The 24,962-nt window shown below is 38.2% G+C and overlaps 2 protein-coding genes across 3 annotated transcripts in view; one reads left to right on the top strand and one right to left on the bottom strand.

The window, feature by feature from the left end:
• Positions 1-101: 101 nt before the first annotated feature.
• zbtb24 (zinc finger and BTB domain containing 24) lies at positions 102-11,252 on the top strand. Of its 2 annotated transcripts, none has more exons than XM_079633879.1 (6): positions 102-446; positions 1,797-2,643; positions 6,927-7,094; positions 8,805-8,972; positions 9,047-9,128; positions 9,838-11,252. In XM_079633879.1, the coding sequence occupies exons 2-6, from the start codon at positions 1,821-1,823 to the stop codon at positions 10,652-10,654; spliced, it is 2,058 nt and encodes a 685-aa protein (XP_079490005.1). In that variant the 5' UTR covers positions 102-446; positions 1,797-1,820; the 3' UTR covers positions 10,655-11,252. The 2 variants fall into 2 exon arrangements, with proteins under 2 accessions (XP_079490005.1, XP_079490006.1); XM_079633880.1 differs by lacking the exon at positions 102-446 and adding an exon at positions 487-873.
• A 142-nt stretch (positions 11,253-11,394) lies between these two features.
• Positions 11,395-24,962, bottom strand: part of LOC307008867 (uncharacterized protein) — a 67,608-nt gene continuing 54,040 nt past the window's right edge. The window contains exons 30-48 of the mRNA XM_079632143.1: positions 24,465-24,603; positions 23,345-23,492; positions 23,126-23,221; positions 22,873-23,037; positions 22,370-22,578; positions 22,128-22,266; positions 21,076-21,196; positions 20,737-20,849; positions 18,972-19,121; positions 17,709-17,762; positions 17,471-17,638; positions 17,146-17,298; positions 16,412-16,546; positions 16,163-16,315; positions 13,357-13,566; positions 12,652-12,772; positions 12,518-12,568; positions 11,847-11,965; positions 11,395-11,639 (exon numbers count right to left, since the gene is read on the bottom strand). Of these exons, the coding sequence (XP_079488269.1) occupies positions 11,529-11,639; positions 11,847-11,965; positions 12,518-12,568; positions 12,652-12,772; positions 13,357-13,566; positions 16,163-16,315; positions 16,412-16,546; positions 17,146-17,298; positions 17,471-17,638; positions 17,709-17,762; positions 18,972-19,121; positions 20,737-20,849; positions 21,076-21,196; positions 22,128-22,266; positions 22,370-22,578; positions 22,873-23,037; positions 23,126-23,221; positions 23,345-23,492; positions 24,465-24,603 (2,555 nt within the window). The 3' untranslated portion in view covers positions 11,395-11,528. The remainder of the gene's footprint in view (positions 11,640-11,846; positions 11,966-12,517; positions 12,569-12,651; positions 12,773-13,356; positions 13,567-16,162; positions 16,316-16,411; positions 16,547-17,145; positions 17,299-17,470; positions 17,639-17,708; positions 17,763-18,971; positions 19,122-20,736; positions 20,850-21,075; positions 21,197-22,127; positions 22,267-22,369; positions 22,579-22,872; positions 23,038-23,125; positions 23,222-23,344; positions 23,493-24,464; positions 24,604-24,962) is intronic.

Raw genomic sequence — 24,962 nt, 5'->3', positions numbered from 1 at the left:
TAAAAGGGCGCTTTAGTTAGTGTGTGTTGTAATGCTTCGCTGTCAGAACAGAGGCGCTGTTTGCAAACACAACACTGGGTGACAAATGTTTCTGTTCCTCCAGGGGGCGCATTGAGGCCCACAAAGACGAATCTTTCCTTCAAATCCCAGGACGGAAGATCTTTTAAATGCATTCAGCATTTGATGGTGGCAGATATAAAAATGGGCAAATCTACTCTTACAATCTATATAAAACGATTACATGTAATCCCTTGCGCTTTTAAAAATGGTAACCACGTCACAACGCTGAGTCTATGCTGAGATCATGAGTCTATGCTGTCAACTATGCTGCCTTTTTTTCTACCCAATAATGTTCTATCTGCCTACTTCCGCGTGGTGGATACTGAAATCACGGAGCGTAGGCTAATTCTCGCGAGATATGGCTGTCCTGAAACGGTTCCTTTAAGGTAAGGTCCTGAAAGCTTAATCGTAGATCATAGTCTTCAGAGAGTAGTATAATTGTTATCTCAATTGCGTTTCGCAGAATAAACTGTGATTTACTGATCAGCGCCAGCCGTTTAGCCATATGAGCGTGTTTTAGAAGGGAAAACAAATTAGCTCTTTGTTGCTACACATGGCGCTGGTTTAAAGCAGTTTATTATTTTAATACTGTGATTAAAGACCTTTGACATAGATATACATGAAGATTCACAGTGCGCGCGCACGTGTTTGTGAGTGAGTGACCCATTGTGATTGTGCACAAAACGCACTGAGATTCTGCACCATACTTGGTTGTGTTTACAGTTTAGACCGGTTGCAGTGCAGTGTATACATGATTGGCAGACATCTCTGTAACAATGTGTCAAAATTTGCTTACATTGCTACAGTTTGGGTGTAAGTATGGGAATACCATGGTCTTTTAATATAGACTTTGGTTTTTAATGATTACCATATTCATGTACACTAGGATTTACATGGTTCAACTTTTACAAAGAATGCACCACCATGGATTTATATGGTACATGGTTCTCAACTAGTTGGTCACAATTCTCACACAACCTAAAAATGGTCTGATGGGTGAATATATATATATAAAGAAGCAAGCCTAGTACTTATTACTCAAATAATGTATTCCTACTTTAAAACAATATAGCCTACTGCTAAGTGCAAACTCAATGTAATCATGTTTTTGGACACTTGATTGTGTGCATTTGCAATTAAATAATTAGCAGAATTTCCGGAGTACTGCCAAAATGCAAGAATTTTATTTAACTAAAATATACTTTAATGTTATTTTTGTGAAAACTCTGTAAAAACATGTATTTTTGCAGCTTCATCATTAAAATTGTGTAGTTATTATAAATATATTTATAAATACATCACAAAAACCACTATAACAGTGTTATATATTTTGTTGACGTGTACTTCCAGTGTATTATAAATAATAAAAGCATCTTCTAAATGCGTATGTATGTAAATAAATACTGTAGGTCTTTAAAGGGAAGAAGAAAATGCTTCCCATATATTTTATTTTAGGTCAGGCTGTGTGTCCAAGTTTATTTTATTTGGTAGAAGATAGTCAAATTAGACAGATGCCAACATGAACATGTTGTTTGACATGCCCTCTACTTCAAAAACCATGAGCAAGACTATTCAAACAAAGAAAAAGAAAATATGACCCACGCAAAGTATACATTAAATGCAAAGTATACATTAAATATGGGTTCGGTATTGTGTTGTTCATCCATCTGATGCCCATTTAATACCACTGCTATATTGCAAACGTAATAGATGTGTTAAAACCTTTTCCTTTTTAGATTCAAGCTCGCTGTAACGGCACCATGTCTGCGCCGTCCCCACCGCCAGCATCACCTGTCCTCGCCCTGCATTCAAAAACACACAAGGACACTATCCTGCGTAAATTTGACAAACTCAGAAGAAGTGAACTGCTCTGTGACACAACCCTTATCGTAGAAGACGTGCACTTCAAGGCACACAAGGCTCTTTTAGCAGCGAGCAGTGAATATTTCTCAGTCATGTTCACTTCTGAAGATCAGGTAAGCCAGTCGGTGTATAAGCTGGACGGCATGTCTGCGAAAACCTTCTCGGCCGTGCTTGAGTTCATCTACAGCGCAAATGTGTTGGTGGACCAGAGTAGCTCTGAGCAGCTGTTTGACATGGCCCGCTTTCTGGACATCCCAGATCTGCTCAAAGCCCACGAGGACCTTCAAAAGGACAGTACGACGGTTGAAAATGTGGGAGAAGGTGTTGATGAATGCATACAGACAAAGCGTAAAAGAGGGCGCCCGAAAAAGAGCATGTACACTCAGGATTCAATGCAGACAGAGAATCCAGAGAGCGGTTTACCAACACAGACTCAAGAGCCCACAGAACCTCTCTTAGATCCCACTTCACCTCCGAGAGACTTAAGTGACAGCGACTACAACCCCGGAGAGGAGGACAGACCCCGTCACAGCAAGCGCAAAATACGGCGGCCTGTCAAACTGAAGGGATACCGGTTAGGAGACAATCTGACGGAGCGCAAGGAGCCGGGGAAGAGAGGGCGAAAGAGGAAGTACCCGGACACAGAGGCCAGATGTGACGAGTGTGGGAAGGTTTATAAAAACCATCTGTTTCTGAAGATACATCAACGAACTCATACAGGTGCACCTCATCTTTTTATTATACTAAATAACCGACTAAATAGTAACAAATAGAAATAGTGAGACAGTTTTAAAAGCATGAAATCCCACCCTTCTTCAGAGCGTCTTCAAAGCCACACCTCCTTCAAAACACATAAACGCGTACGCCTGAGCAAACAAAAACATCATGAGAGACAGTGTTAAATTACAGTGTGAAAATTGTACAAGTGCGTGGAGGTATGGGAATACATACGCTGACAGGCAGGTAGAACATCACATTTTATGGTCCTACGCCTTCCACAGACGATATAAATTAATTTAGACCACTTAACCTGGTGATTGCTATCAGGATGTGAAGAGACTTTAAAAAAAAAAAAAAACTGGAACAAATCGCCATACCCTGCCTTTAAAGGAACACTCCACTTTTTTGGGAAATAGGCTCATTTGCCAACTTCCCTAGAGTTAAGCAGTTTAGTTTTACCATTTTCGAATCCATTCAGCCGATCTAAGTGGTAGCACTTTTAGCATAGCTTAGCATAGATCATTAAATCTGATTAGACCGTTAGCATCTCTCTCAAAAAAATGTCCAAAGAGTTTCGATATTTTTCCTATTTAAAACTTGACTCTTCTGTAGTTACATTGTGTACTAAGAAAATGAAAAGTGACAATTTTCTAGGCCAATATGGCTAGGAACTATACTCTCATTCCTGCGTAATAATCCAGGAACTGCTGCCATACCAGCAGCGCAATGATATTACAAACTTAGTGCTGGTCACGTTGGAAGTTACTAGCTGGGGACTATTTTCAGGCACTGCGTAATATCATTGCGCCTGCTTGTCCGTTTCAAATGAAAAGTCGTTCGCAACTTCCGGTTCACGGGGACTTTAAAGGGGTCATTGGATGCCCATTTTCCACAACTTGGTTTGATTCTTTAGGGTCTTCATGTAAAATGTGTAACATACTTTGGTTAAAATTCCTCAGTGGTTGTGTAAAACAACACCCTTTTTACCTCAAAAACAGCTCTGTTCACAGAGACCTGTTTCGGTGCATGTCTAAATGATAATGAGCAACAGCTCACCCCACCCCTCTCTTCCATGGGGCGTGTCGACACAAGACAGGTGAAGTCATAGACATCATATAGATAGATGCCGTATCGACCGCTACTGCCTACTAGCGTGGTCGAGCCGTGGGGCCGCCATCTTAAACCGGTCACCCGCTCCACTCAGTGTCATCTGTATGGCCGGTGCAATGAGCTGTCAGCGCATTTAATTAACCATATTTCACTGAATACCGAACTGATTTTCACGCGGGGTTTTTTTTCTGCAAATGTCATTCATGTAGCTATGATACAGGACACATGGTTCGGCATATTTTAATATTCATAGTAGGCTTAACAGTAATATAATATTCTGATATAAGATATGATAAGTGACCAGACGTCCAAAATCAAAATATGTGATGTAGGATATAAGGTATTTTATAAATCGCACACTATAAATATGATAAAGAAGCAGAAACAGATAGTTGCAGTAAAGTAAGACATTTTAATAAGTTGAAGAAACAATAATGATTTGTGACACACACACACACTCGATTTGCGCAGGTAACGTTATTAACGTTACATTGCTTCCTGATATCACGTGCGCAAACACAAATAACCTATATTTATATATGTTTATAATACAGGGCCGTTAAATGCTTATATCTGATAACCGAGAAGCTCTTATAATTATTACTTTACCCCACCTCTCCATGCCGAGTGATGCAGTAAACATAGCCTAGCTAACGTTAGCTGGCTACGATTTCAGTACAGTAATATCAAAGATCCTTGCTCCTTATCAATTATCTGGTAATATTCTATTCACAAAATACAACCAAAAGTACGGTAATGTTAAAATTTACTTGTGAAAAGTAATCCCGGGCCCTATTTGCGGTGGTCCGCCGATTAGAACAGGAAAATGCTCCACAGTGCTCTGGCATCTAACTGCTGCTAAGCAACGAAACTAGGAGTACGACCGGTTTAAGATGGCGGCCGTATTTCTCAGTGCCCAGCGGCCAATAGGGCATCTAGTCTCTATATAATATCTATGGGTGAAGTGGTGCCTTGGCGGACACTATAGAGCATCACAGTCCCGCCCACAGCCGGTGCCGGAAGTAAAAATTCAATACAATTTCTCCATAGACATTTGGGGTATAAGCCATAAAAACGTAACCATACATGGTAGACTTAAAACCAGCTACGGCTGTACTAAGCGATTGTATATGCTCATATAAACGCCAAAAGTTCATGGGGCACTAACCTTGATTTGAGATAAATGCCTTTTATTCGCGATGTCTTGGATAAGTACTTCATTACCCACAATCCTAAACAATCCCACAATCCCACAGTGATGCATCTGATTGGTGGATGTCGTGTAAACCCCGCGAAGGTCCATGAAAAAACAGAGCGTTGCCATGGAAGCAGGATTCTAACAGTAGAGACTGAACGGACTGTTTTCTTTAGCGGAAGCCATATAAATAGTTTTTAAATCAATACATTCCTTTTTAAATTAATATTTTGTGTCAAATTATTTATTTATTTGGTAGGTAGCCATGTAATAAGCGGGATAATGTATAGCGAGTTCGTTGTTATAGCGAATACAACTCCCTTCAGGCTCCGCTTCGCGTCGGGCTCATAATCAGCCTTTCGCGAGTTGTATTCGCTATAACAACCGCCTCGCTTTACATTATCCCTTACTTATCGTTCACTTTAGATAGGCTACTGTAGCCTTCATATGGTATGAGTCATATCAAGCATTTTATGATGCCACTGTCAAAACAATATTAAGCCTAGGCATACCTCTTCATGCATTTACTGAACATTTGTGTAATAATTCATGGCAAGTTAATAAACTGAATATGACAGTCCAAGAGCAGACCATGCACCGGTCCATGCATCAGACCGGTGGCGCTGTGCACTTTCTGGTTTGCTGACCATCACTTTTTAATTTTCACTTGTTGTGGATATTAAGAAAATACATTAAATGTTATTACAATTAAGGATGAACTATAACATCATGAAAATGAGCATGGACCTCAACCTGTCCTGTCAGCAGAGTGTCCTGTGTCATAAAGGGCTTTGAAATAAACACACAAACTAACGTTACACACTGACTGAACACACGTGTGTTGATGACTGAGCTACACCATGTTGCTAACGTTATCGTTAACCGCTTTCACACACGCACACAATATATTCTTATTTTTATTTTTCCACGATTATTACTGAAAGAACTGCTATTAACTACACATTTACTATATAAAATTCACTCAAAAGGCTCTTTTGCGGCTGTGGCTTCAGTCGACTTCAGCGAGGCGCGGTGGGTTGTGGGACGAGTAGTTCCTTCGCTCGAAAATGAAAATATGTACACAGTCTTGTACCTTTGCCTTTTTTTGGATTTTCTCTTCGTTTTTTCACTCGAAATTATATGTTGTATGCTTATGAGTTCAGCCATAGCTGGTTATCCTCAGACATGCTCTAAAACTCTTTAGATACGGATTTTTCCAAAAGTCAATGGGAGAAATGAATGGGAAATTTACTTCCGGCACCAAAGCCCTCTCGGGCTGTGGGCAGGACTGTGATGCTCTATACTAATGGCAGAAATATGCTAATAAGGGGCAGTCCGTCAATGGTCGTGGGCGGAGCATCAGCAATCTGACATCATATTGCTCTGAAAAAAAATCCATTCACTCTGAGCCATTTTCTTTGTATGGTGGTTTTGTCCACACACTGCAAAGACACATTTATATGCAAATATGAATATATATGAATTTTGCATCCGGTGACTCCTTTAAGACTCTTTTAGACCCTTTTCACATTTCTGGGGTTCTTAGAAGGAAGTCATCATAGGCTAATGTGAAAGGCATGAGAAGAAATACAAATATATATTTTGTGTTCCCATTTAAAAAAAATCCACGATAGCGTTTTGACTTTCCAAAAAAGGAAGAAAAAATTATTGAGAGATTGATTAGCTACATTGGTCTACTCTAGAGAGAAAGAAATTCGCCGTCACTCCCTAAACACTCACTCAGTAGCATTTACTGGTTTTCCACATGGTTTTCCATTTAAAGGATATAACTTATTAAATAAAAATAAAATGTAAAAATAAAACATTGTAGATTTACGATGTTAATAACTGTGGAAATGGGTCATCAGACAGTGTCTGTGAAAAGACTTCGGAGAAGCAAAAAAAAAAAAAAAAAAAAGTGCGGGATGGTCACGTGTCTATTGGAAATCTCAATATAAAATGACAACTTTTTATGCAGGTGAAAAGCCGTTCAGATGCAGTGTTTGTGGGAAGGGTTTCACCCAGAAACACACTCTTTTGGTTCATCAGCGCATGCACACGGGAGAAAAGCCCTTCATCTGCACGATATGCTCCAAAGCGCTGTCCACCAAACACTCCCTACTGGAGCACATGAACCTACACGCAGGTAAGGGACTTCACAACTACACACACTGCGCCATGCTGCTTATACATGACAATTCAATAGTTTGGGTTAAGATTAAAATGCTTTTATCCAGCAAAGATGCATTCAATTAATCAATTGTGGCAGTAAAGACATTTTTGTGTGTTACAAAATATTTACTTGATAATATGAAATGTTTCTATAGCAGCAATTGATTTCTGATGGTCATGTGACACTTAAAGGGATAGTTCACCCAAAATGTTTAATTCTGACATTAATTACTCACCCTCGTGTCGTTCCAATCCCGTAAGACACAAATGAAGATCTTTTTGATGAAACCTGAGAGCTTTTTGTCCCTCCATTGACAGCTACGCAACTACCACTTTAAAGCCCCAGAAAGATTGTAAAGACATCATTAAAGCAATCCATGTGACTGGTTTAACCTCAATGGTTCAGCTCTCAGGTTTCATTAAAAAGATCTTCATTTGTGTTCCTAGCAACACTAAAGAAGATTTTTTACCTTAAAATAATGTTTCCAAAATCGTATCAGTGGTTCATTAAGTCGTAAAAGGGTGAAAGGCACTTCTGCCTTCGCTTTGCGGCCCTATATCTGCTATAACCGCACTATGTAAGATTGCCAGATTGGGTCGCATTTCTGTAGTTCAAATGAGACCTAAGAAAACTACATATTTGGTTTGCTTTATGTCAAGCATTACAATAGTCATTATTTTGTTTTTCTTCGTTTCTGATGTCGCAATACATCATACTTTTATGAAATCATGCAACATACTCTACCCTGTCTGTGGAGACCGAGTGTGTGTGCAACAGTAGGCTGCGGTAGGCTAAATTATTTACGACAGCGGTAATGGACAATTCCGCTTCCAACCTGTAGGGCGACCGAAGAGGAAAAGTTATTTGTGTTGCTTTAATTTGTGTTTCGAAGATGAATGAAGGTCTTACGGATTTGGAACGACACGAGGGTAGGTTATTATTTGGGTGAACTAACCCTTTAAAGGGAAAGAGAAAGATATTTAGAAGAATGTCAGTAACCAAACAGTAGTCTGTACCCATTGACTTCCATAGTAGGAAAAAAAAATACTATGGAAGTCAATGGGTACAGACTACTGTTTGGTTACCGACATTCTTCAAAATATCTTTCTTTGTGTTCAGCAGAAGAAATAAATTAATACAGGTTTGAAACAACTTGAGGGTGAGTAAATGATGACAGAATTTTAATTTTAAAGTGAACTATCCCTTTAAGATTGGAGTAATGATGCTGAAAATTCAACTTTGGCATTTTGGCAACTTTGGCAACTTTACATATAAAAAAAAAGTACTAGAAAACAATATTTCACAATTTTACTGTTTTTTTAATAATTTTTTTATCAAATAAATGAAGCCTTGGTCAGCATAAGATACTTCTTTTTAAAAACATTTCTGTGTCCGATCTCTTTTTCCACAGTGGTTGTACCATGTGATGTTATACCACAGCATTTAAATGTACAGCATGGTACACTTTGATGACCATATTTGTCTGTAAGGACACCATAGTTTAGTATGATCATAAATAATACATAATGTCCAAAAGCATGTGGAAATGTAATAGCAAAAAAAAACAAAAAAACATTGGTCTTATCATGGTACAGTACATAACCTAAACACCAGAGTACATATTCAAATAACTGAATATATACTGCTTGATGGTCTATAAAATTCTCCATTTTCTTTCCACAGAGAATAAATCTTTCAGTTGTGACCAGTGTGGGAAAAGCTTCAGTCAGAAGCGGCAGCTGAAAAGCCATTACCGCGTTCACACAGGAAAAGCTTTACCTGAGTGTGCGCAATGTCATCATAAATTTATGGATGCAGCTCAACTGAAGAAGCACCTGAGAACTCATACTGGTAACAAACAGATCACACTTCATAGCAGTTTGCATACTATCTGTGCTGTACGAACACCTGTGTTATCATTTCAGGTGAGAAGCCGTTCACATGTGAAATCTGTGGGAAGTGTTTCACAGCCAAGAGCACACTGCAGACACACATCAGGATACACAGGTCAGAAATCAGCATATTAACATATTAAGACACCGCCGGTAAATAGAAGAAACTAAATAAAACTGATAGATATCTCGTTACCTCCTTAGTTGACTGATTACATTTAGTTTTCTGAAATCTTGTTTAAATATGCAAAATGAGGCATTGTGTAATTAAATTTGCACTAATTTGGCATTTCCAGAACAGAAATCTGATCATTGGATAAATTCTTTTAATTTTTTGTTGACAAGTTTGTTTGTTTTTCTGCATATTTTTTTATCTCTTTATCACTCTATAAATCAGAAAATACTGTCAACAGCCAGAAAAAAAATACATATTCACCATATCTTTAGGAATAAAATGTTGTATAAAATAATCAGGTGAATGATATATGAACAAACTCCTCTGTAAAAACCTTCAGAATATCAATATAGATAGAAATAAAACTGCGAATAAAGCTTCTTAAGTGGAGATTTCTGAAAAACACTGATGGAACGGCCTTCTGCAGATTTCAATTACAATACATATCTTCGATGCAAATAGATAAAGTGCAATAAAATAAACAATTACAGTGATTTGTGGAATCTAGTCTGGAACAACATCTTATAAAAAGCCTAAAATCTCAAAACTGACCAGTGGATGAAAAAACTATGTTTTTGCCCGTAGTGTCTTGCCTTTTAATGCTCAAGATTTCCATGTTTAAAAAATAAATCTCTTTCTCGTCATCCAGAGGAGAGAAGCCATACGTGTGTAATGTCTGCGATAAGACCTTCTCGGACCCCAGTGCCAGGAGGCGTCACGTGGCGTCTCACACGGGTAAAAAGCCCTTCACGTGTTCGGTCTGCAACCTGTCGTTTGCCCGACTGGACAACCTCAAAGCTCACACCAAGACTCACAACAAAGAGCGTCAACCAGGAGAAGCTGAGAGCACGGGCCCCGCGGAGGTGCAGGCCACACCAGGGGCCGAAGAAATGCACAACATCCTCCAACTCCAGCCGTACCAACTTCCCACCCACGGCGAGCAGGAAATCCAGCTGGTGGTGACCAGCGAGGTGGAAAACATCAACCTGGGTCAGGATCAAGCTATCAGCATCATCACTGCAGAAGACGCTTCTGTGGAACAGGGTCTCGCGCTTCTCACACAACCTTCAGGTCACGTCCAAAACCTGGCGCTGGTCGCGCCGGACGGGTTAGACGGCAGCGCTCAAATCCAAACCATCAGCGTGTTGGGTAGTCAGGTGAGCAGCGGGCAGCCGGAGCAAATGCACGTCATCACGCTGACTAAAGAAGCCATGGAGCAGCTGCAGGTTCATCACGGAGCTCCACAGCAGCTGCAGGTCATCCACCAGCTGTCCGAAAGCTCGGAGAATCCCAGCCGGCCGAGTCCAACAGGAGGCATTCACATCAGCGGTCAGAGCGGGCAGCCCATCTCCATCAGCCAGACCAGCGAGCAGATCCCCAGCCATCAGATTCAGGGGCAAACCTTCCAGATCCAGGCGGGAACGGTCTCGTACCTCTACACCACCAGCGTGACCCCGCAAAACTGAACCGACACCACCGTTCACAGTGCTTGTTCTCTTTGGATGTAAATGGTTATATTTTAATATAGTAAAGCTGATTGAGAATAAGCAGAAACATCTTCTTTTTTTAGATAATGGCTGCAATATGGATCATGAAGTATAACCATTATTAAGCTATTTTTTTGTATTAGTTAATGAGACTAAAGACAATAAATGGTTCACATAGATACAACTTCAAATGTATTTGTCCAAAATCTATTTATTTAAGTGTAATTGTCCAGCATGACAGTAACATTGGCTCAAAGGCATGAGTTTTTCCAACCAATGCTTCTTCTAACATTCACTGTAATGCAAAAAAGTCATATAAATGATAATTTCATATTCTTTACTGTAATGCAATAAAACATTATATTGCACATATTACATTTATAGAATTACAGGGAAAAAAATCATGTAAATGTGTTGACATCATTAGGTTTTAATTTTATGTTTTTGTCATTTTTATTATTTTAAAAAAGTCTATATAGTTTCAATACATTTTTATGTCAGTTTTAATTATTTTTGTACTAAAGTAAGTTAATTAAATGAAATTGAAATGTGTCATGAAAATAATGCAAACAATCTTCATTGTTCTAAAAAAATGTATATGGATTTTGTGGTGAAATGTGAGATTCACCCAATAATGGTTAAACATTACGTTTTGATTAAATGCACAGTTTTAATTACAAATAATCAGACCTGTCAGGGCCATTTAGGTTAGACTGGAGACTCAAGTAAAAGTGGAAGACGTGTTCAGATCCAACTTCCAACTACCTCCATTCTCTCCACTAATATCCTGTCTTCTCTCTACAATCTCTACCAATAAAAGTCTCAATGTGTCAGTTTGTGTGGTTTAGATGATTTACTTGTGACCCAATCTAAGATTCTGGTATGACTGGTTAGAAGATGCGATTCCATCGGGAAGACTGGGTAACAGCGCCTCTGAAATGTCCAGACGAAGACGACTGGAACTCTGTGAATTAGAATAACGGAATGTAAAAAAAAACACAATTAAATTCATGCCACATAACTGATGTTCTTTTTTTATATGATCAGAATTTTATTTAAAGGGACAGTCAAGAGGGGCTGGAAAGACACAATGAAGAAGAAATCATTTCACTTTTAGGCAAACTATTCCTGGCATGTTAAATGACTTTTACTACAGAATCAATTAACTCACTGTTTTGGGTCTATCCAGAGGTGTCCAAGACTCTATCCAACCAGATTCAGTGTTGAGGTCATCGGTTGTGTTTATAAAGCTACTGTTTGTAGACATAACTGAGTTGTTCCTGAGCAAACCTGCAATACAACAAGCCACAGAGGTGAACAAGTCATGTGCAGATGCAAAAAGATACAGAGAAAATGACTCGAAATGAACTACTGCCTTGAGCAATATATTCAGACATCTACATGCATATAATACAGGGTCTGTGTATATATGTGTGTGTGTATATATATATATATATTGTATATAACTGCTATCTAATCGATTAATCGCATCTAACATAAAAGTTTGTGCTTATTTGTGTATGTATATATATTATATATTTGTGTGTGTATACTGTATATATATACACGTATATATGTGTGTATATATACACACAAATATACATATATATATATATATATATATATATATACACACAAATAAGCACAACCTTTTAAGCTAGACGTGATTAATTGATTAGACAGCAGTAATATACAATAATATATATATATATATATATAATTTTTAGATTGTTCTTATATTGCATATTTTTCTTGTCATTACTTGTTTTTGTGTATAATGCTTTGGCAATACTGTAAACTCAATCATGCCAATAAAGTACTTTAAATTGAAAATGTGTTTACCTGCCGATGCGTTTCTTAAATGTAGCCTTCTCGAGGAGGAGCTTTGGCGTCCTGAAGCATGAAAAAGTAATTGGTGTGAATAAAAATGTTTCCTTAATTCTAAAAAAGTCCAATAAAAACAGTATTGTGAGCACCTGAAGCAAATGTAGATTTACACAATGCTGCCTCAAAATTGTGCATCTGACTCTGTAGTTTGTCGACCTGCTGGAACGCCTCATGTTTCAGGCTCCGCTCCTGATGAAGCTGACCTCTCACCTTCAAAATACAATCATTTACATTTTCCAAAACGACTTATATTGCAGTAAAGGTTTACATTTCATCAGTTCATACATTCCCACTGTTAGGACCAAACTCTAAGAAGAAATGCCTCTATATAAAATTATAAAGGGTTCTGTTGGGCACTTCATACAGTATATATAACTTTTTAGGGGTTCCTAATTTTATGAATTTAGTTTTAATAATTTTTTTATTTGTATGAATTCAGTAGATTGTAAACACCAATTAGAAAAAAATAAATGAACACTTTAAACATGCAATCATAAGACATTCTCTTTATAGAGAGCCTTCTTGGCAAAAAAGGTTATTTAAAACTATCTCAAGAACCCTAGGTTGGGTCCTATATACCCAGACAGCAACATAGTGTCGGCCCAGATCCGGCCCACATCTGGTACGTGTGGAATCCGCATGTGTCCCGGATCTTGGCCGACTCCGTGTTGCTGTCTGGGTAGGACCCCATTTAACCTTTTTCTAAGAGTGCTCTTTTACAATCAAGGCTTTAACAGTATTTTAAATGGTTTCATTTTGATGATGAAACGGTGAAGTTGGTTTTATGGACTCACCTGTTTGATTTGCTTGTGTCTGCGCTGTTGCCGTAGCTCCGTCTCTTTGCTGTTTTTCTCCAGTTGTGCGCTCAGAGTCCTGAGTTGACTCTCTCGGTCCTCCACGTCTTCCTGCAGCTGCTCCAGGCTCTGCCTCTTCAGGCTCTCCAGCTCCTGTCGGCTTTGTGCGTCTCGTGTAGAGCGATGCTCCACGTCCTGCAGCTTCTGTGACTGAGACAGAGGTGTCTATACTTCACTACTATACTTAGTATTATGCTGGGCAATCTCTACTTCGCTTGAGTTCTGTTAAGACAGAATACTTAAACTTTTATATTTACAAGATAAAAATAATGTTTTACTCCATTACAATAAGTCTACATGACTTAATTTAGACTTAAATTGTTTCTCATAACATTTTACATTTAGCAGACCCTTTTTCCAAAGCATTCAAGGCACACATTTACATTTTTATCAATTCTTACTTTCCCTAAGAAACAAACCCATGACTTTGGTGTTGCTAAAGGCAAAGTCATTCTCAATTATTTAAAAATAGCATTTTTGTAAAAAACAATATGACTGCAAAAAGATGAGTAAGTAAATGATGACAGAATGTTCATTTTTTGGTGAATTATTCCTTTCCGACACACTCAAGTAGCCATGTGTTTTTATAATAACGATTGCTGCAGTAGATGGATGAATTTGAGTTCATGATTAGCCTTGATTGTTAGTCTAAAAATCACTAAATTCAAAACTCAAACCACAGTAAAATCATCTGCTGAAATTTTTAACTGAAAATAAGGTTTCAGGATATTGGTTTACTTTAACATTTCCTGTGTTCTAGACCGTGCCTAAAATTAACATTCGCCAAGCGCCAAATTCCAGTAAAAATGGGTGTTGCCGAGTATATGAAATGTTGTCAGTCGCCTGTTGGCCAGTAATATTTGTATAAATTCTAGCAATGCAATGTTGTGAGAACATGAACGTAAACAAAAGTGACCGACGCTTGGGCCAGTTGACGGGCCAGCGCTGCATCGTCACGTAACTTTAAGCCTCGCCAATTGAAATATCAAGCGCAATAAGACACAAAAGGGAACTCAATTCATTACTCGCTGTGTGGGAAACCTTTCCACATCAAACATCAAACAATGCAAACATCCAAAGCATCTCAGACAGCACGCAAATACTGAATTGAACTCTTTTTCAGGTCTTCAGTTGTCTTAGGTGAACATGTTGAGAACGAAAGTGCATGTGTATCAGTAAATTGGATCTGTGCATTAGCTCTTAAAGGACAATTCTGGCACAAAATGAACCTAGGGGTTAATAACACATGGTTGCCGAGTGGATCGTTCTCTGGGATGTGTTTTCATGATAATCGAATGTAAAGAGTTTTATCTCTAAAAACTGATTAGCTTATAATGCTAGTATATGGGGCATCGAATATAAGTAAAAAGAAATCGCTAGTTAATACCACTAACAAGGCTCAAAATAGCCTCACACTAACACAGTAGCATAATGAACGTCCCTACATGCAAACCGAAGCATTGAGAACTTTGTAAGTGTACAGACAGTTTAATAAGAAGATACTTTATAAAGACAGTACACGTCGCGTATGCAGGCGCCATCTTTGCAAAACAGTCTCGACCAGTCGAGCCACGAACGCCGTGCTACGTGAGATGAACTGTGACTTAAACCTATCGACCAGCTCACTTAGCACGGCGTTCGTGGCTCGACTGGTCGAGACTGTTTTGCAAAGATGGCGCCTGCCTGTATATGTGACGGTTCATTTTGCGCCGGAGTTGTCCGTTAAAGTCACAGCAGCCTAATAAACCTGCTGCCGTCTGTGTCCTTAAAGTTAATCAAACAACTAAAGACAAAGAAAAATCACTCAACTGAATAAAATCACTTAACTGAATAAATTCAGTTCCCCTGTGGTAAAAATCAAGCTTTTAATGTTGTTTATATATGTCTATGTGGTGTTTTTTTAAATATGATTTAAGAAAAAACATGCAAACGCATAAGTCAGCACCATTGCTGAGTATTTTCTCAAAAGACAGTCTCAGAAATGCGGTTCGAAATCCCTGGTGTTTCTAACGTCATAAACTACCTTGTCGCCAACCAGTGGATCTCTGCGCTGGTGTGAGTGAGTGGAGGCGGGGCTAATTTGCATATTCATAAAACCGCGTATTCTAAATGAGGCAAGGGTGTAGAGTTACATTCAAGCTATTTTAAGGCATGAAGATTTTATTTCAAGAAAAAACCTTTAATTATGTAATTTTGGTGATCAAAGATGAGTTTGAAGGGATAAAATGATTGACTACAGAGTACAATCAAATGTTACTTCACTCAAGATTTTATTTTTATTTGGGGGGGGGGAGGGGTATGTACTTAGACTTTTTTAACGGAGTAAACTATTTGTAACTATACTTTAACTTAAAGGGATACTCCACCGTTTTTTCATATAAAACTATGTTATTCCCTTAACTAAGACGAGTTGATACATACCTCTCTCGTCTCAGTGCGTGCCCCTATTGAATGAACTGTGCTATCAAAGTGTCGCGGCGCGTCAGAGCGATAAAGTGCACGCACTGAGACGAGAGAGGTATGTATCAACTCGTCTTAGTTAAGGGAATAACATAGTTTAATATGAAAAAACGGTGGAGTATCCCTTTAAGTATAATTTCTCAGTACTTTTTACAATCCTAGAATGAGATCATAACCAAGTTAATTTTTAATCCATATCGCTCAGGAAGAATCATAATTACAGTATATTTCAGAACTTGTCTTCACCAAAGCATGCACATGTAGATGAGAAGGCTCAGGGTCGTACCTGCTGAATGATCTGTCTCCTGATCTGCTCATAGTCGCTCTTACACTGTAGCATGGCCTCCTTCACAGCCTCAAGCTCTTGTTTCTGAACAATCTCCTGCTGCTCTGAGATCATCTTCAATTTAAGTGCTTCAGTTTTACATGACACCTCATTCTGGACACACAGGAGCAACATTCAGCATTACTACAGGCAAAAGAGGAGGAGAAACGATGAACCAGTGCCTGGGATTATTAAACATGTTATTAATACCAGTTGCCACTGCAGCAGCTCTTTTTGCAGTTTCTCTTGACCGATCACCAGCCTCCAGTGGCTAAAGGTTCTCAGTTTACACAGAAGTCCGGCCAGCTTGCTATTCTCAGCATGAAGATCTTCTAATACCTCTTTCTGAATAAAACAAAGATAATACTGTAGGATCAATGCCGCAAAGAACGCTCCAAGTCACATTTCACCCTAAAAATCTGACAAAATTTGGAAATTATATTTTGCACAAAGAAAACAAACTGATTTTATATAGACCAATTTTGATTTTCTGCACTTCAACATTATTTTTATGACAATTAAGCAAATTACCCTCAACATTTACATTACTGTAATGTAAATCTTTAATATACTAATGAAAATGATCCTGCACAGACACAATTATTATTATAATTATTATACTCATAAGAAGCAAGCTTTTTTTTTTTTTTCAGAACAATCTACTTCTGTGAAATAGATTATCTAACTTTGGTTTTACACAACAACTCATCTCACGTCCACATGAATGGCCAAACCCAGGGTTTCCCAGCAGAACATTGCCCAATTATAATAATAATAATTACAATTAACAACTTACAAAATCTACCATTATATTTCCAACTGTACTTTTTGAATGCCAAGAAAATATGATCATATAAACACACACACACACACGCACACACACACACACACACACACACAAACACACACACACACCCCCACACACACACACACAAGCAGTTCACCTCCTGAAGTGTGTGAATGAGGGTCTCGTTATCATTAGTGGAGGACAATTTATTTTTCAGTTTGATGATTCTGTCCACGCCTTCCTTCCTCACGCTGCTCACCAGCTGTCGCACATCTTGGTCCATATTCATGTGGTATTTGTCAAGACGTGACTGTGGGCGGCACAGAGAGTTGAGCCAGCTGGCATCACGCAAACCATTGCATGTTTTAATGATTTTATGAAATTTTAAAAAATCTAACTTATATGGATTTAGTCCACATGTCAACACTGAAACCTATGCATGTCTGAGCATTTGATGGGGTCTTCAGATCAAGGTTACACACCTTCAGAAGAACACATGAGGAAAAGAGCTGGCGGACCAGCGTGTCATAGCGCTCTCTGTGTTTGAGGTTGAGATGTTGACCTAAGCTGCTCTTCTCCTCCTCCAGTTGACTGACTCTGGCACGCAGAGCCGTGATGTCAATCATCATCCCCCGACACACGTCCGCCACCTGAGATTAGACATGTTTACTGATCATGCAGAGAAGGATGGTGGTACTATATGCACAGACCCGAGTTTACCTTTCTGTAGGGGTCACTGGCCTGCATTTCTTTGGCTTCTAGTTCTTTAATGTCCTGCGGAAACAGATTGTTCACAGTTATGAAAGAAACGTGTATCTTGCTGCAGCTCTGCTGAATCTCTCACTTCACTAATAGATTTGTAGGATTGAAAATAATCCAAGATATTTTAAATGAACAAAGACATCTGCTTTACTGTTTTCCACCCCCTCTTTTCCCAAGGACTATTTGGAGTTCATAAAGGCACCAATGCCTGTAAGCCAAGATGTGTGTGCTTCGGGGTCGATGAACTGTCACACCTTTAGGACAATGGGCGAAGTTGTAATAATCTGATTGGTCAGTTTGAATGTCTCACATTTGGGTTTTAGTCACATGGTCACGGAAGGGATAAAAGAAGATTGTAACTGTTGCTCTTGTCTCTTTTTATGCTCTGGGTCCCTTTCTTGGGTCTCTCTCTCTCTCTCTCTCTCTCTCTCTGGTAACATTTTACATGCTGGGTAAGATTAATGGTATAAGTTATCATCATCTCACATCTATTTTGTAACTATTTTAAGTGTAACCATAACCATATTTTGTCATTAAACCTTTCTAATTACAAATAATGTGCTAACTAGTTTTGATTTGGTATTGACTTTGAAGTGCTACTTATTGCAATACAATATTGTCACTCTCTATAGCAACGCTATCCCACATATTAGCTATTGTAACTGTGCTTATTGCCGTCGTTGGTATAAGTATCGGTCGGTGGAATGGACAAGAAATGTACAGTTTTCTACCATCATGCTGACGTTTCTTTAGTCATTCGGCAGTCTTGCAGCTTGAACCCCTTGCAGGAAATCCACCCGTACAGATTTACAAAAGATTTATATTTCAAATAAATGCTGTGCCTTTTGAAATTTTTTTTCATTAAAGAATCCTAAAAAATGTATCACGGTTTCCACAAAAATGTGAAGCAGAACGACTGGTTTCAACATTGGTAATAACAAGAAATTTTTCTTGAGCTGCAAATCATCATATTAGAATGATTTCTGAAGGATCATGTGACACTGAAGTCTGGAGAAATGATGCTGAAAATTCAGCTTGGCATCACAGGAATAAATTACATTATAAAATATATTCAAAAAGAAAACAGTTGCTCTACATTGTAATAATATTTCATAATATTACTGTTGTTACTGTATTTTGATCAAATAGATGCAGTCTTGGTGATCATAAGAGACTTAGAATACATGTAAAAAAACGCACCGACCCCAAAATGTCTAGTACCTGCTCTCTCTGGTAGAGTAGTTGTTCCTGCTGTTGAAGGATGTGCTCATAAAACTGAGAATAGCTCTGGAAGACGCTCCGCTCACGACTCATTACAGCACAAGCCAGTTCAGTCAAACACTCCTGCAGATGAGTGCTGGAGAACGTCACCTAGAAAACCATTCATATTTATATTTCAGTCTATTACATCATATCGGTCATGGGATTGAACACCGCTACACTCTTTAAAATCACGGTTCTGAATCTGAACTGCCTGAAATTACTCATCTGTAAGTCAAGTCTTACTTCCTGCACGAACCTAGGTGTGTAATTTGCATAATGCCAGCCTTTGGCCTTCATTGGCTGCCCAGTAACAACATTTACTTTGACCCGGCCTCAAACACTGTAGTTGAAGCTGAAACTGGAGGAGTTTGGTGCGTGTTGTCGACATGTCGGGAAGACGCTGTCACTATCACAGCCAAGGCCACATTAATGCACGGGCTTATCTGGGCTGAAGCCCAGGGGCCTTCCAAGTTCAGGGGCCTCCCAAGTTCAGGGGCATGATGAGCTGAAAAGGTCATATTGTTTTGTAACTTGTCAGGTTTTCTGTCAATCACTCTAATTGCACGTTACATGTCTGCGGATTGAGTGACCCACATGGCCCCATAAACCCCGTTCACACAGCCAGCGATTTTGTCGCTGTATGTCGCTAATCTCTATGGTTGGTAGTGCTGTTGCTCTAATGTTATTGGTAGACTGCTCGTCTGGCCACATAAACACCATCACAAGAGACACAACTATATTATTTTAATTTGACTAGGAATTTAGGCTCAAAAGAAACAGTATGCTGTTGGGAGAGTGTTTTTATATTACCACACAGCAGTGTTCAGTGGACTAAATCATTTACTAGATTAACGATCGATCAATCTACAAATTAAACTTAATCATACTGTCATAAATTACTAAAACGTCATCCGAATTTGACAAATAATCAATTTTCTTGTCCCTAATAGTCAACATAATGAAGGGGAAACTGTAAAATGAACTGCAGCAGTGCTAAACTTGCATCATAAAACTACAACACTGAAACTATAAATGAATGAATTAAACTCACTGAGACTGTCGACAGTTTCTTTAAAATTTCTAATAAAATTTCTAAATAAATGCGACTTATAGTCCACTGCGACTTATTTTATTTTTTTTTCTCTTCATGACACATTTTTTGACTGATGCGACTTATACTCCGGAAAATACGGTATGACCAGGGATACAATCAGTCTCTCCATAGTAACTCCATAGTAAAAAGTAAAAAGTGGCGTATCTTTGTTTACTTCTGGGAGTTCTGTTGGAATTTTCCCACACGTTAATTCTGACAAATCGAAGTGCAGTTCAAGACACATCTGGCCAACGAGTGATGTGGATGTTGTCACGTGACTGCATTTTGGTTTGTTTCATCAACTCATCAACTGATTCGGACCAGAGCAATCAGTGTGGTGTGAAAAGGAACCAAAACGCCTGAAAAATGCTACAAAGTATAATTTTTCGCCCTTGGTCTGGACCAAATGAACCGAACTACAGATGTGAAAGCACCCTTGGATGCATGCAAACCTATTCTAGGAGACCTCCAAAACAGAATTAGGAACCTTTAAAATAACTAAAATAGAGGCACTTTAAAATGTTCTTCACACTAAGAAAACAATGGTTCTTTAACTGTTCACCAAAAATGAATGGCATGGCTGTGAAAAGCCCCTTTTTGGAAGCTTTGTTTTCAGTGAGAAACATTTACCTGTCCATCGGTCTCACCCTCAGCACCGTTCACCAACCGCTGGATGAAATCCTCCACAATCTGAGGTCTCTCCAGAGATACACTGTGTTTCATTGAAGGCCGTTTCCACAGTTCTTCATTACATGTGAAGACAGCAGAAGAAGTTTGGGATGAACAAAGCAACACATTCTAGAAAGGACTTCTGTTTTGTTGAGATGAAAATATTATAATATCCTAAATCTAGGACAGCTGTGATGAAGTTTATTGTCTTTCTAGCCTCCAGAGAGAATCAGACCCAGCCCCAGTCCTCCCACAGTGCTCTGTGATCTCCTCTGGGTTCATGCAGAGGCTGCTGTGTACCTGTGGGGAGTCCCGGGTCGTGCCGCGAGCGCTCCGACATCACCAGAGTCACTTCACTGTTAATCCTCTTCTGAAGCGCTCTGATCATGTCACACTCCGTGATCTCCAAGAGTCTCAGTAACTACAACAAACACAGCAAACATACCGGTCTCATGTGGACTATGCCAAAGATATCAATCAAATTAATCACATCACTGAATTGTCAAAGGCGGCCTGACAATTAAGGATGTATCATTTTTGCATAAAAAACAAAACAAAAAAAACATCATGGCTGTTTGGTTTCATAGCCACAGAATATTAATTTGATGATTGTTCAGATCTTTGCTTTATATATCCCAGTGTTTCAAATCAAATGAAAAGCAGGTTCACATCATCTAAGCATTTTATTACTATTATTATAATAGTACATTATATTTTGTTTTCAGATTAACATTTTAGTTTAACATTTAGTAATTTTGTTATGTGCTTTTGTCTTTTTATTAGGTATTTTTAATATTACTATTTATAAACATTTTTATTTATAGACAATCATTTTAGTACTTCAACTTTATATACAATTTTTAATTCTTATACTAATAGTTTTTATGAATATTTTTTATATTTTCAGTTCTCTTTTTAGTAATTTTGTGCTTTCGTAATTTTTATTACTTTTTTTAAATATTACTATTTAGGTTTAATTTATTTTATTTCCATTTTAATTCAGTTAAGTTTTTATTAATGTCCAGTTATTCATTTTAGTGAGTCAACTTTATATACTATAATAATTTATAATTATATACTATTTTAGTTTTTTATTAATATTTAGAACTAGCTTGTATTTTTTTTTTTTCATTTCATTATAGTTTATTTATATTTTAATGTTCTTTTGTCCTTTTTATTCGTTTTTTAAATATTACTATGCAGATTCAATTTATTTTTATTTCATTTTATTTCCAATTGCCAAGGCATCCTTTCCAATTTTCATCTAATATTTATATTTGATTTTATTTTATTTTATTTCAGCTTAATTTGAGTTTTAGTAAATGATAATAACCCTGGTTCACATACAGTACCTGCCATGTTTTGACGTCAACTTCTGCTGCTCCGGGTGGTGGGAGGACAGACTGAGTCTGAGATAGCACAATCTCATATTCCTTCTCCTTATCCATCTGCTGGGCCAGAGCTTGCATGCTGGGAAAGTAAATCTCCACTCTAAAGCACAAGATCATGGGGCAGGTTAACACATACATATTTGTTTCACCACAAACTATTATGAAAGAGTGAGTGTTTGAAATAGTTATGAAATGTTCATGACCTGTAAAGCTGAGAGAAGTGTTTAAACTGTGCAGGGCTGTTTATTGTCTCAACACCCATCTGTCGTTGAGTCCAGCTCTCTTTAAAAACTTCCATCTGCTTCCAGAGCAGTAAAAATCCCCGCTGGTTCATCAGGGACTGTACGGGGTCTTGAGTTTTAGACGCAACTTCCATTTTTCTCTCCTCATTTCCCATGTTTTCATTAAGGACCTGAAAGATCAGAATGAGATAAATGTGCTTCACCAAACAGAGATGTATGAGCAAACTGAATATACACAGATCATTGTATTTGCTTTTATCCAAAGGGTATTTGGATTGCATTTAAGGTATACATTATTTTAGTTAATGCATTCCCTGGGAATGAAACCCATGACCTTGGTGTGGTTAAAACATGCTACATAAATGCAGGATTATTTTGTTTCTTTGAATTTCTCTTCCTGTCATTCCAATTTAACATCTTGTAGCGTTTGGCTTCCTTTCAATATCTGAATTTTTCTTAAGTACTTCTCTATCAGACGTCGCGGTGATGTCGGGGTCTCCTGTGGTCTGTAGCCGGAGGGGCGCTGCATCTCTTTCACTACTGAGCACATCATCAATGATCAAAGATACGCCCAGTATCGCCCCATTAGCCTCCATTCTACAGCGCTCATTCAGATCACAGAGGCAGAGCTACAAAAAAAAACAGGATTGCATGATCCTAATGCTAATAAAACAGAGGAAGACTAAAAAAACAAAAAGCATTTGCAAAGTTACACACCTGCATGTAATGCTCAATCTGCGGGACGTCCCATATGATAAAAGGGTGCGATCCATGGATTGCAAGAAAAGATCTCCATGGATACCATTTTTGGGCCTGAAACCACATATAAAAGAAGCAGAACCTGCTGGAATCAACCAGCTTCATGAAGTACATTCTGTGATGCTTTTAAACACTAGTGAAGGATGAAACCACTGGACAGGCCTGGTGGTTTCTCACCTGAAGGCAGGCCGGTTCTAACGGCCGAGGAACAGGGAGGAAACTGGCTCCTCTCAGCTCGCTGTCACTCATGATAGGGAGGGCGTGGCTCATGTTTTCACTCACGCTCTGATAGGCCGAGAGGTTTCCAGAGGAGAGGAACGCCTCCCTTGTGAAGAGACAAGAACGGAAATACTGTGTTTTCATTTAGTTTAATTTTATAAAAACAAAAACTATATACCGACATTTTAAAAATAAAACATAAAAAAGACAAAAACATACAACAAAATTACTAAAACTTTCAAATTAAAATGTAAAAAGAAATATAAAAATAAAAACTATGTATCTCAATGACACTAAAATAACACCATCTTCTCTTCTGTAACTACCACTGTTAATTGATAATTGAGGGGAAATTGTATTTTAAAAGGTTAATTCAGGTTGTCAAATGAAAAAACCTACTAAAGACAACTAATGTAAATCATATTTTTACAAATAAATTTACCTTGAAACCTTTTTTAAATGCTTTTGTAATAATAATACTGTATACATTACAATGTGATTATATATTATTTTATAATATATTTTTTTACCATATGATTATACCACTGGATATAATTTTCAGTGGAGGAACAAAAATTTTTTTTTTTTTTTTTAAAGATTTATGAAACCAACATGAATACAAAATTTACATCTGTAATTTTGAACTGTCAGCGTTGGTTACAGCAGAGATGAAACAGGATCTAAGTGCCAGAGCTTTAACTTTCAATTTTCAATAACAAACTAAAATCTTCACAAAACACTCAAGAATAACAGGACCATGAACAGAACAACAAACATAACAGGACGTAGAATTGACAATGAACAGAAAGACACAAAGGGCTTAAGTACACTGCAAAAAGAGGAACTAATGAGACTAATTAACTAGAAACACCTGAACTCAAACTCTAATCAAATCAAACACCATGATGACAAACTGATAGGGAGCTGAACTAACAGAACAAGAAAACAGACATGAATACTCAAAACGTGACAGTAACATGCATTTTAAGATTTTTCACAAAAGTTCTCCTCTATATCATCTCAAACGTTATTATTTGCTATTGAGACTAATGCTGTGGAATCTGTCATTTACAAGCACCTGATCATGAAGCGCACTGCGGTATCGAAGCGCAGGAAGAGCACATCCCTGTGTAGCTGCAGGAGCCGCCCGACATTCTCTGAACTTCTGGGCTCACAGAGAGAGTCAATCTGTCGCTGGACGTCCCACAGTTCAGCCCCTTTGGACAAACATCAGAGCGTAAGGAAACACTGGGCTGGAAGTCGCACAATATCATCTAAACACAGTGTATATTTTAAAGGGGTCCTATTATGCCCTTTAACAAAGTCTTGGTTTTGTTTTTGGGGTGTACTAGAATGTTTAGAATTAGAATGTAGGTGTACATGTTTTCATGCTTGATTGGTTAAAAAACATTTTACATTATTACAGCACCTCTCTCCCCAGTCTGTCTCGAATGCGCAGTTTAGTTTGCGGTTTCGATTAAATGCCTCCTTCCGAAATAAGAAATGTGCTGTGATTGGTTAGCTGGCCTAGTGTGTTGTGATTGGCACCGCTTAGCGCATGTTTGGGAAATGTCCC

This window comes from Phoxinus phoxinus, assembly GCF_949152265.1.
Source record: "Phoxinus phoxinus genome assembly, chromosome: 13".
In the NCBI taxonomy this organism is placed as follows: Eukaryota; Metazoa; Chordata; class Actinopteri; order Cypriniformes; family Leuciscidae; genus Phoxinus; species Phoxinus phoxinus.
This window is presented reverse-complemented; position numbering and strand designations above follow the sequence as displayed.

Excerpts from the sequence above, each read along its gene's own strand:
- zbtb24 (XM_079633879.1), top strand. The coding sequence starts at position 1,821 with ATGTCTGCGCCGTCCCCACCGCCAGCATCACCTGTCCTCGCCCTGCAT. Across the intron at positions 7,095-8,804 it reads GCACATGAACCTACACGCAG|AGAATAAATCTTTCAGTTGT; the intron begins GTAAGGGACTTC and ends TTCTTTCCACAG. Across the intron at positions 8,973-9,046 it reads GCACCTGAGAACTCATACTG|GTGAGAAGCCGTTCACATGT; the intron begins GTAACAAACAGA and ends TTATCATTTCAG.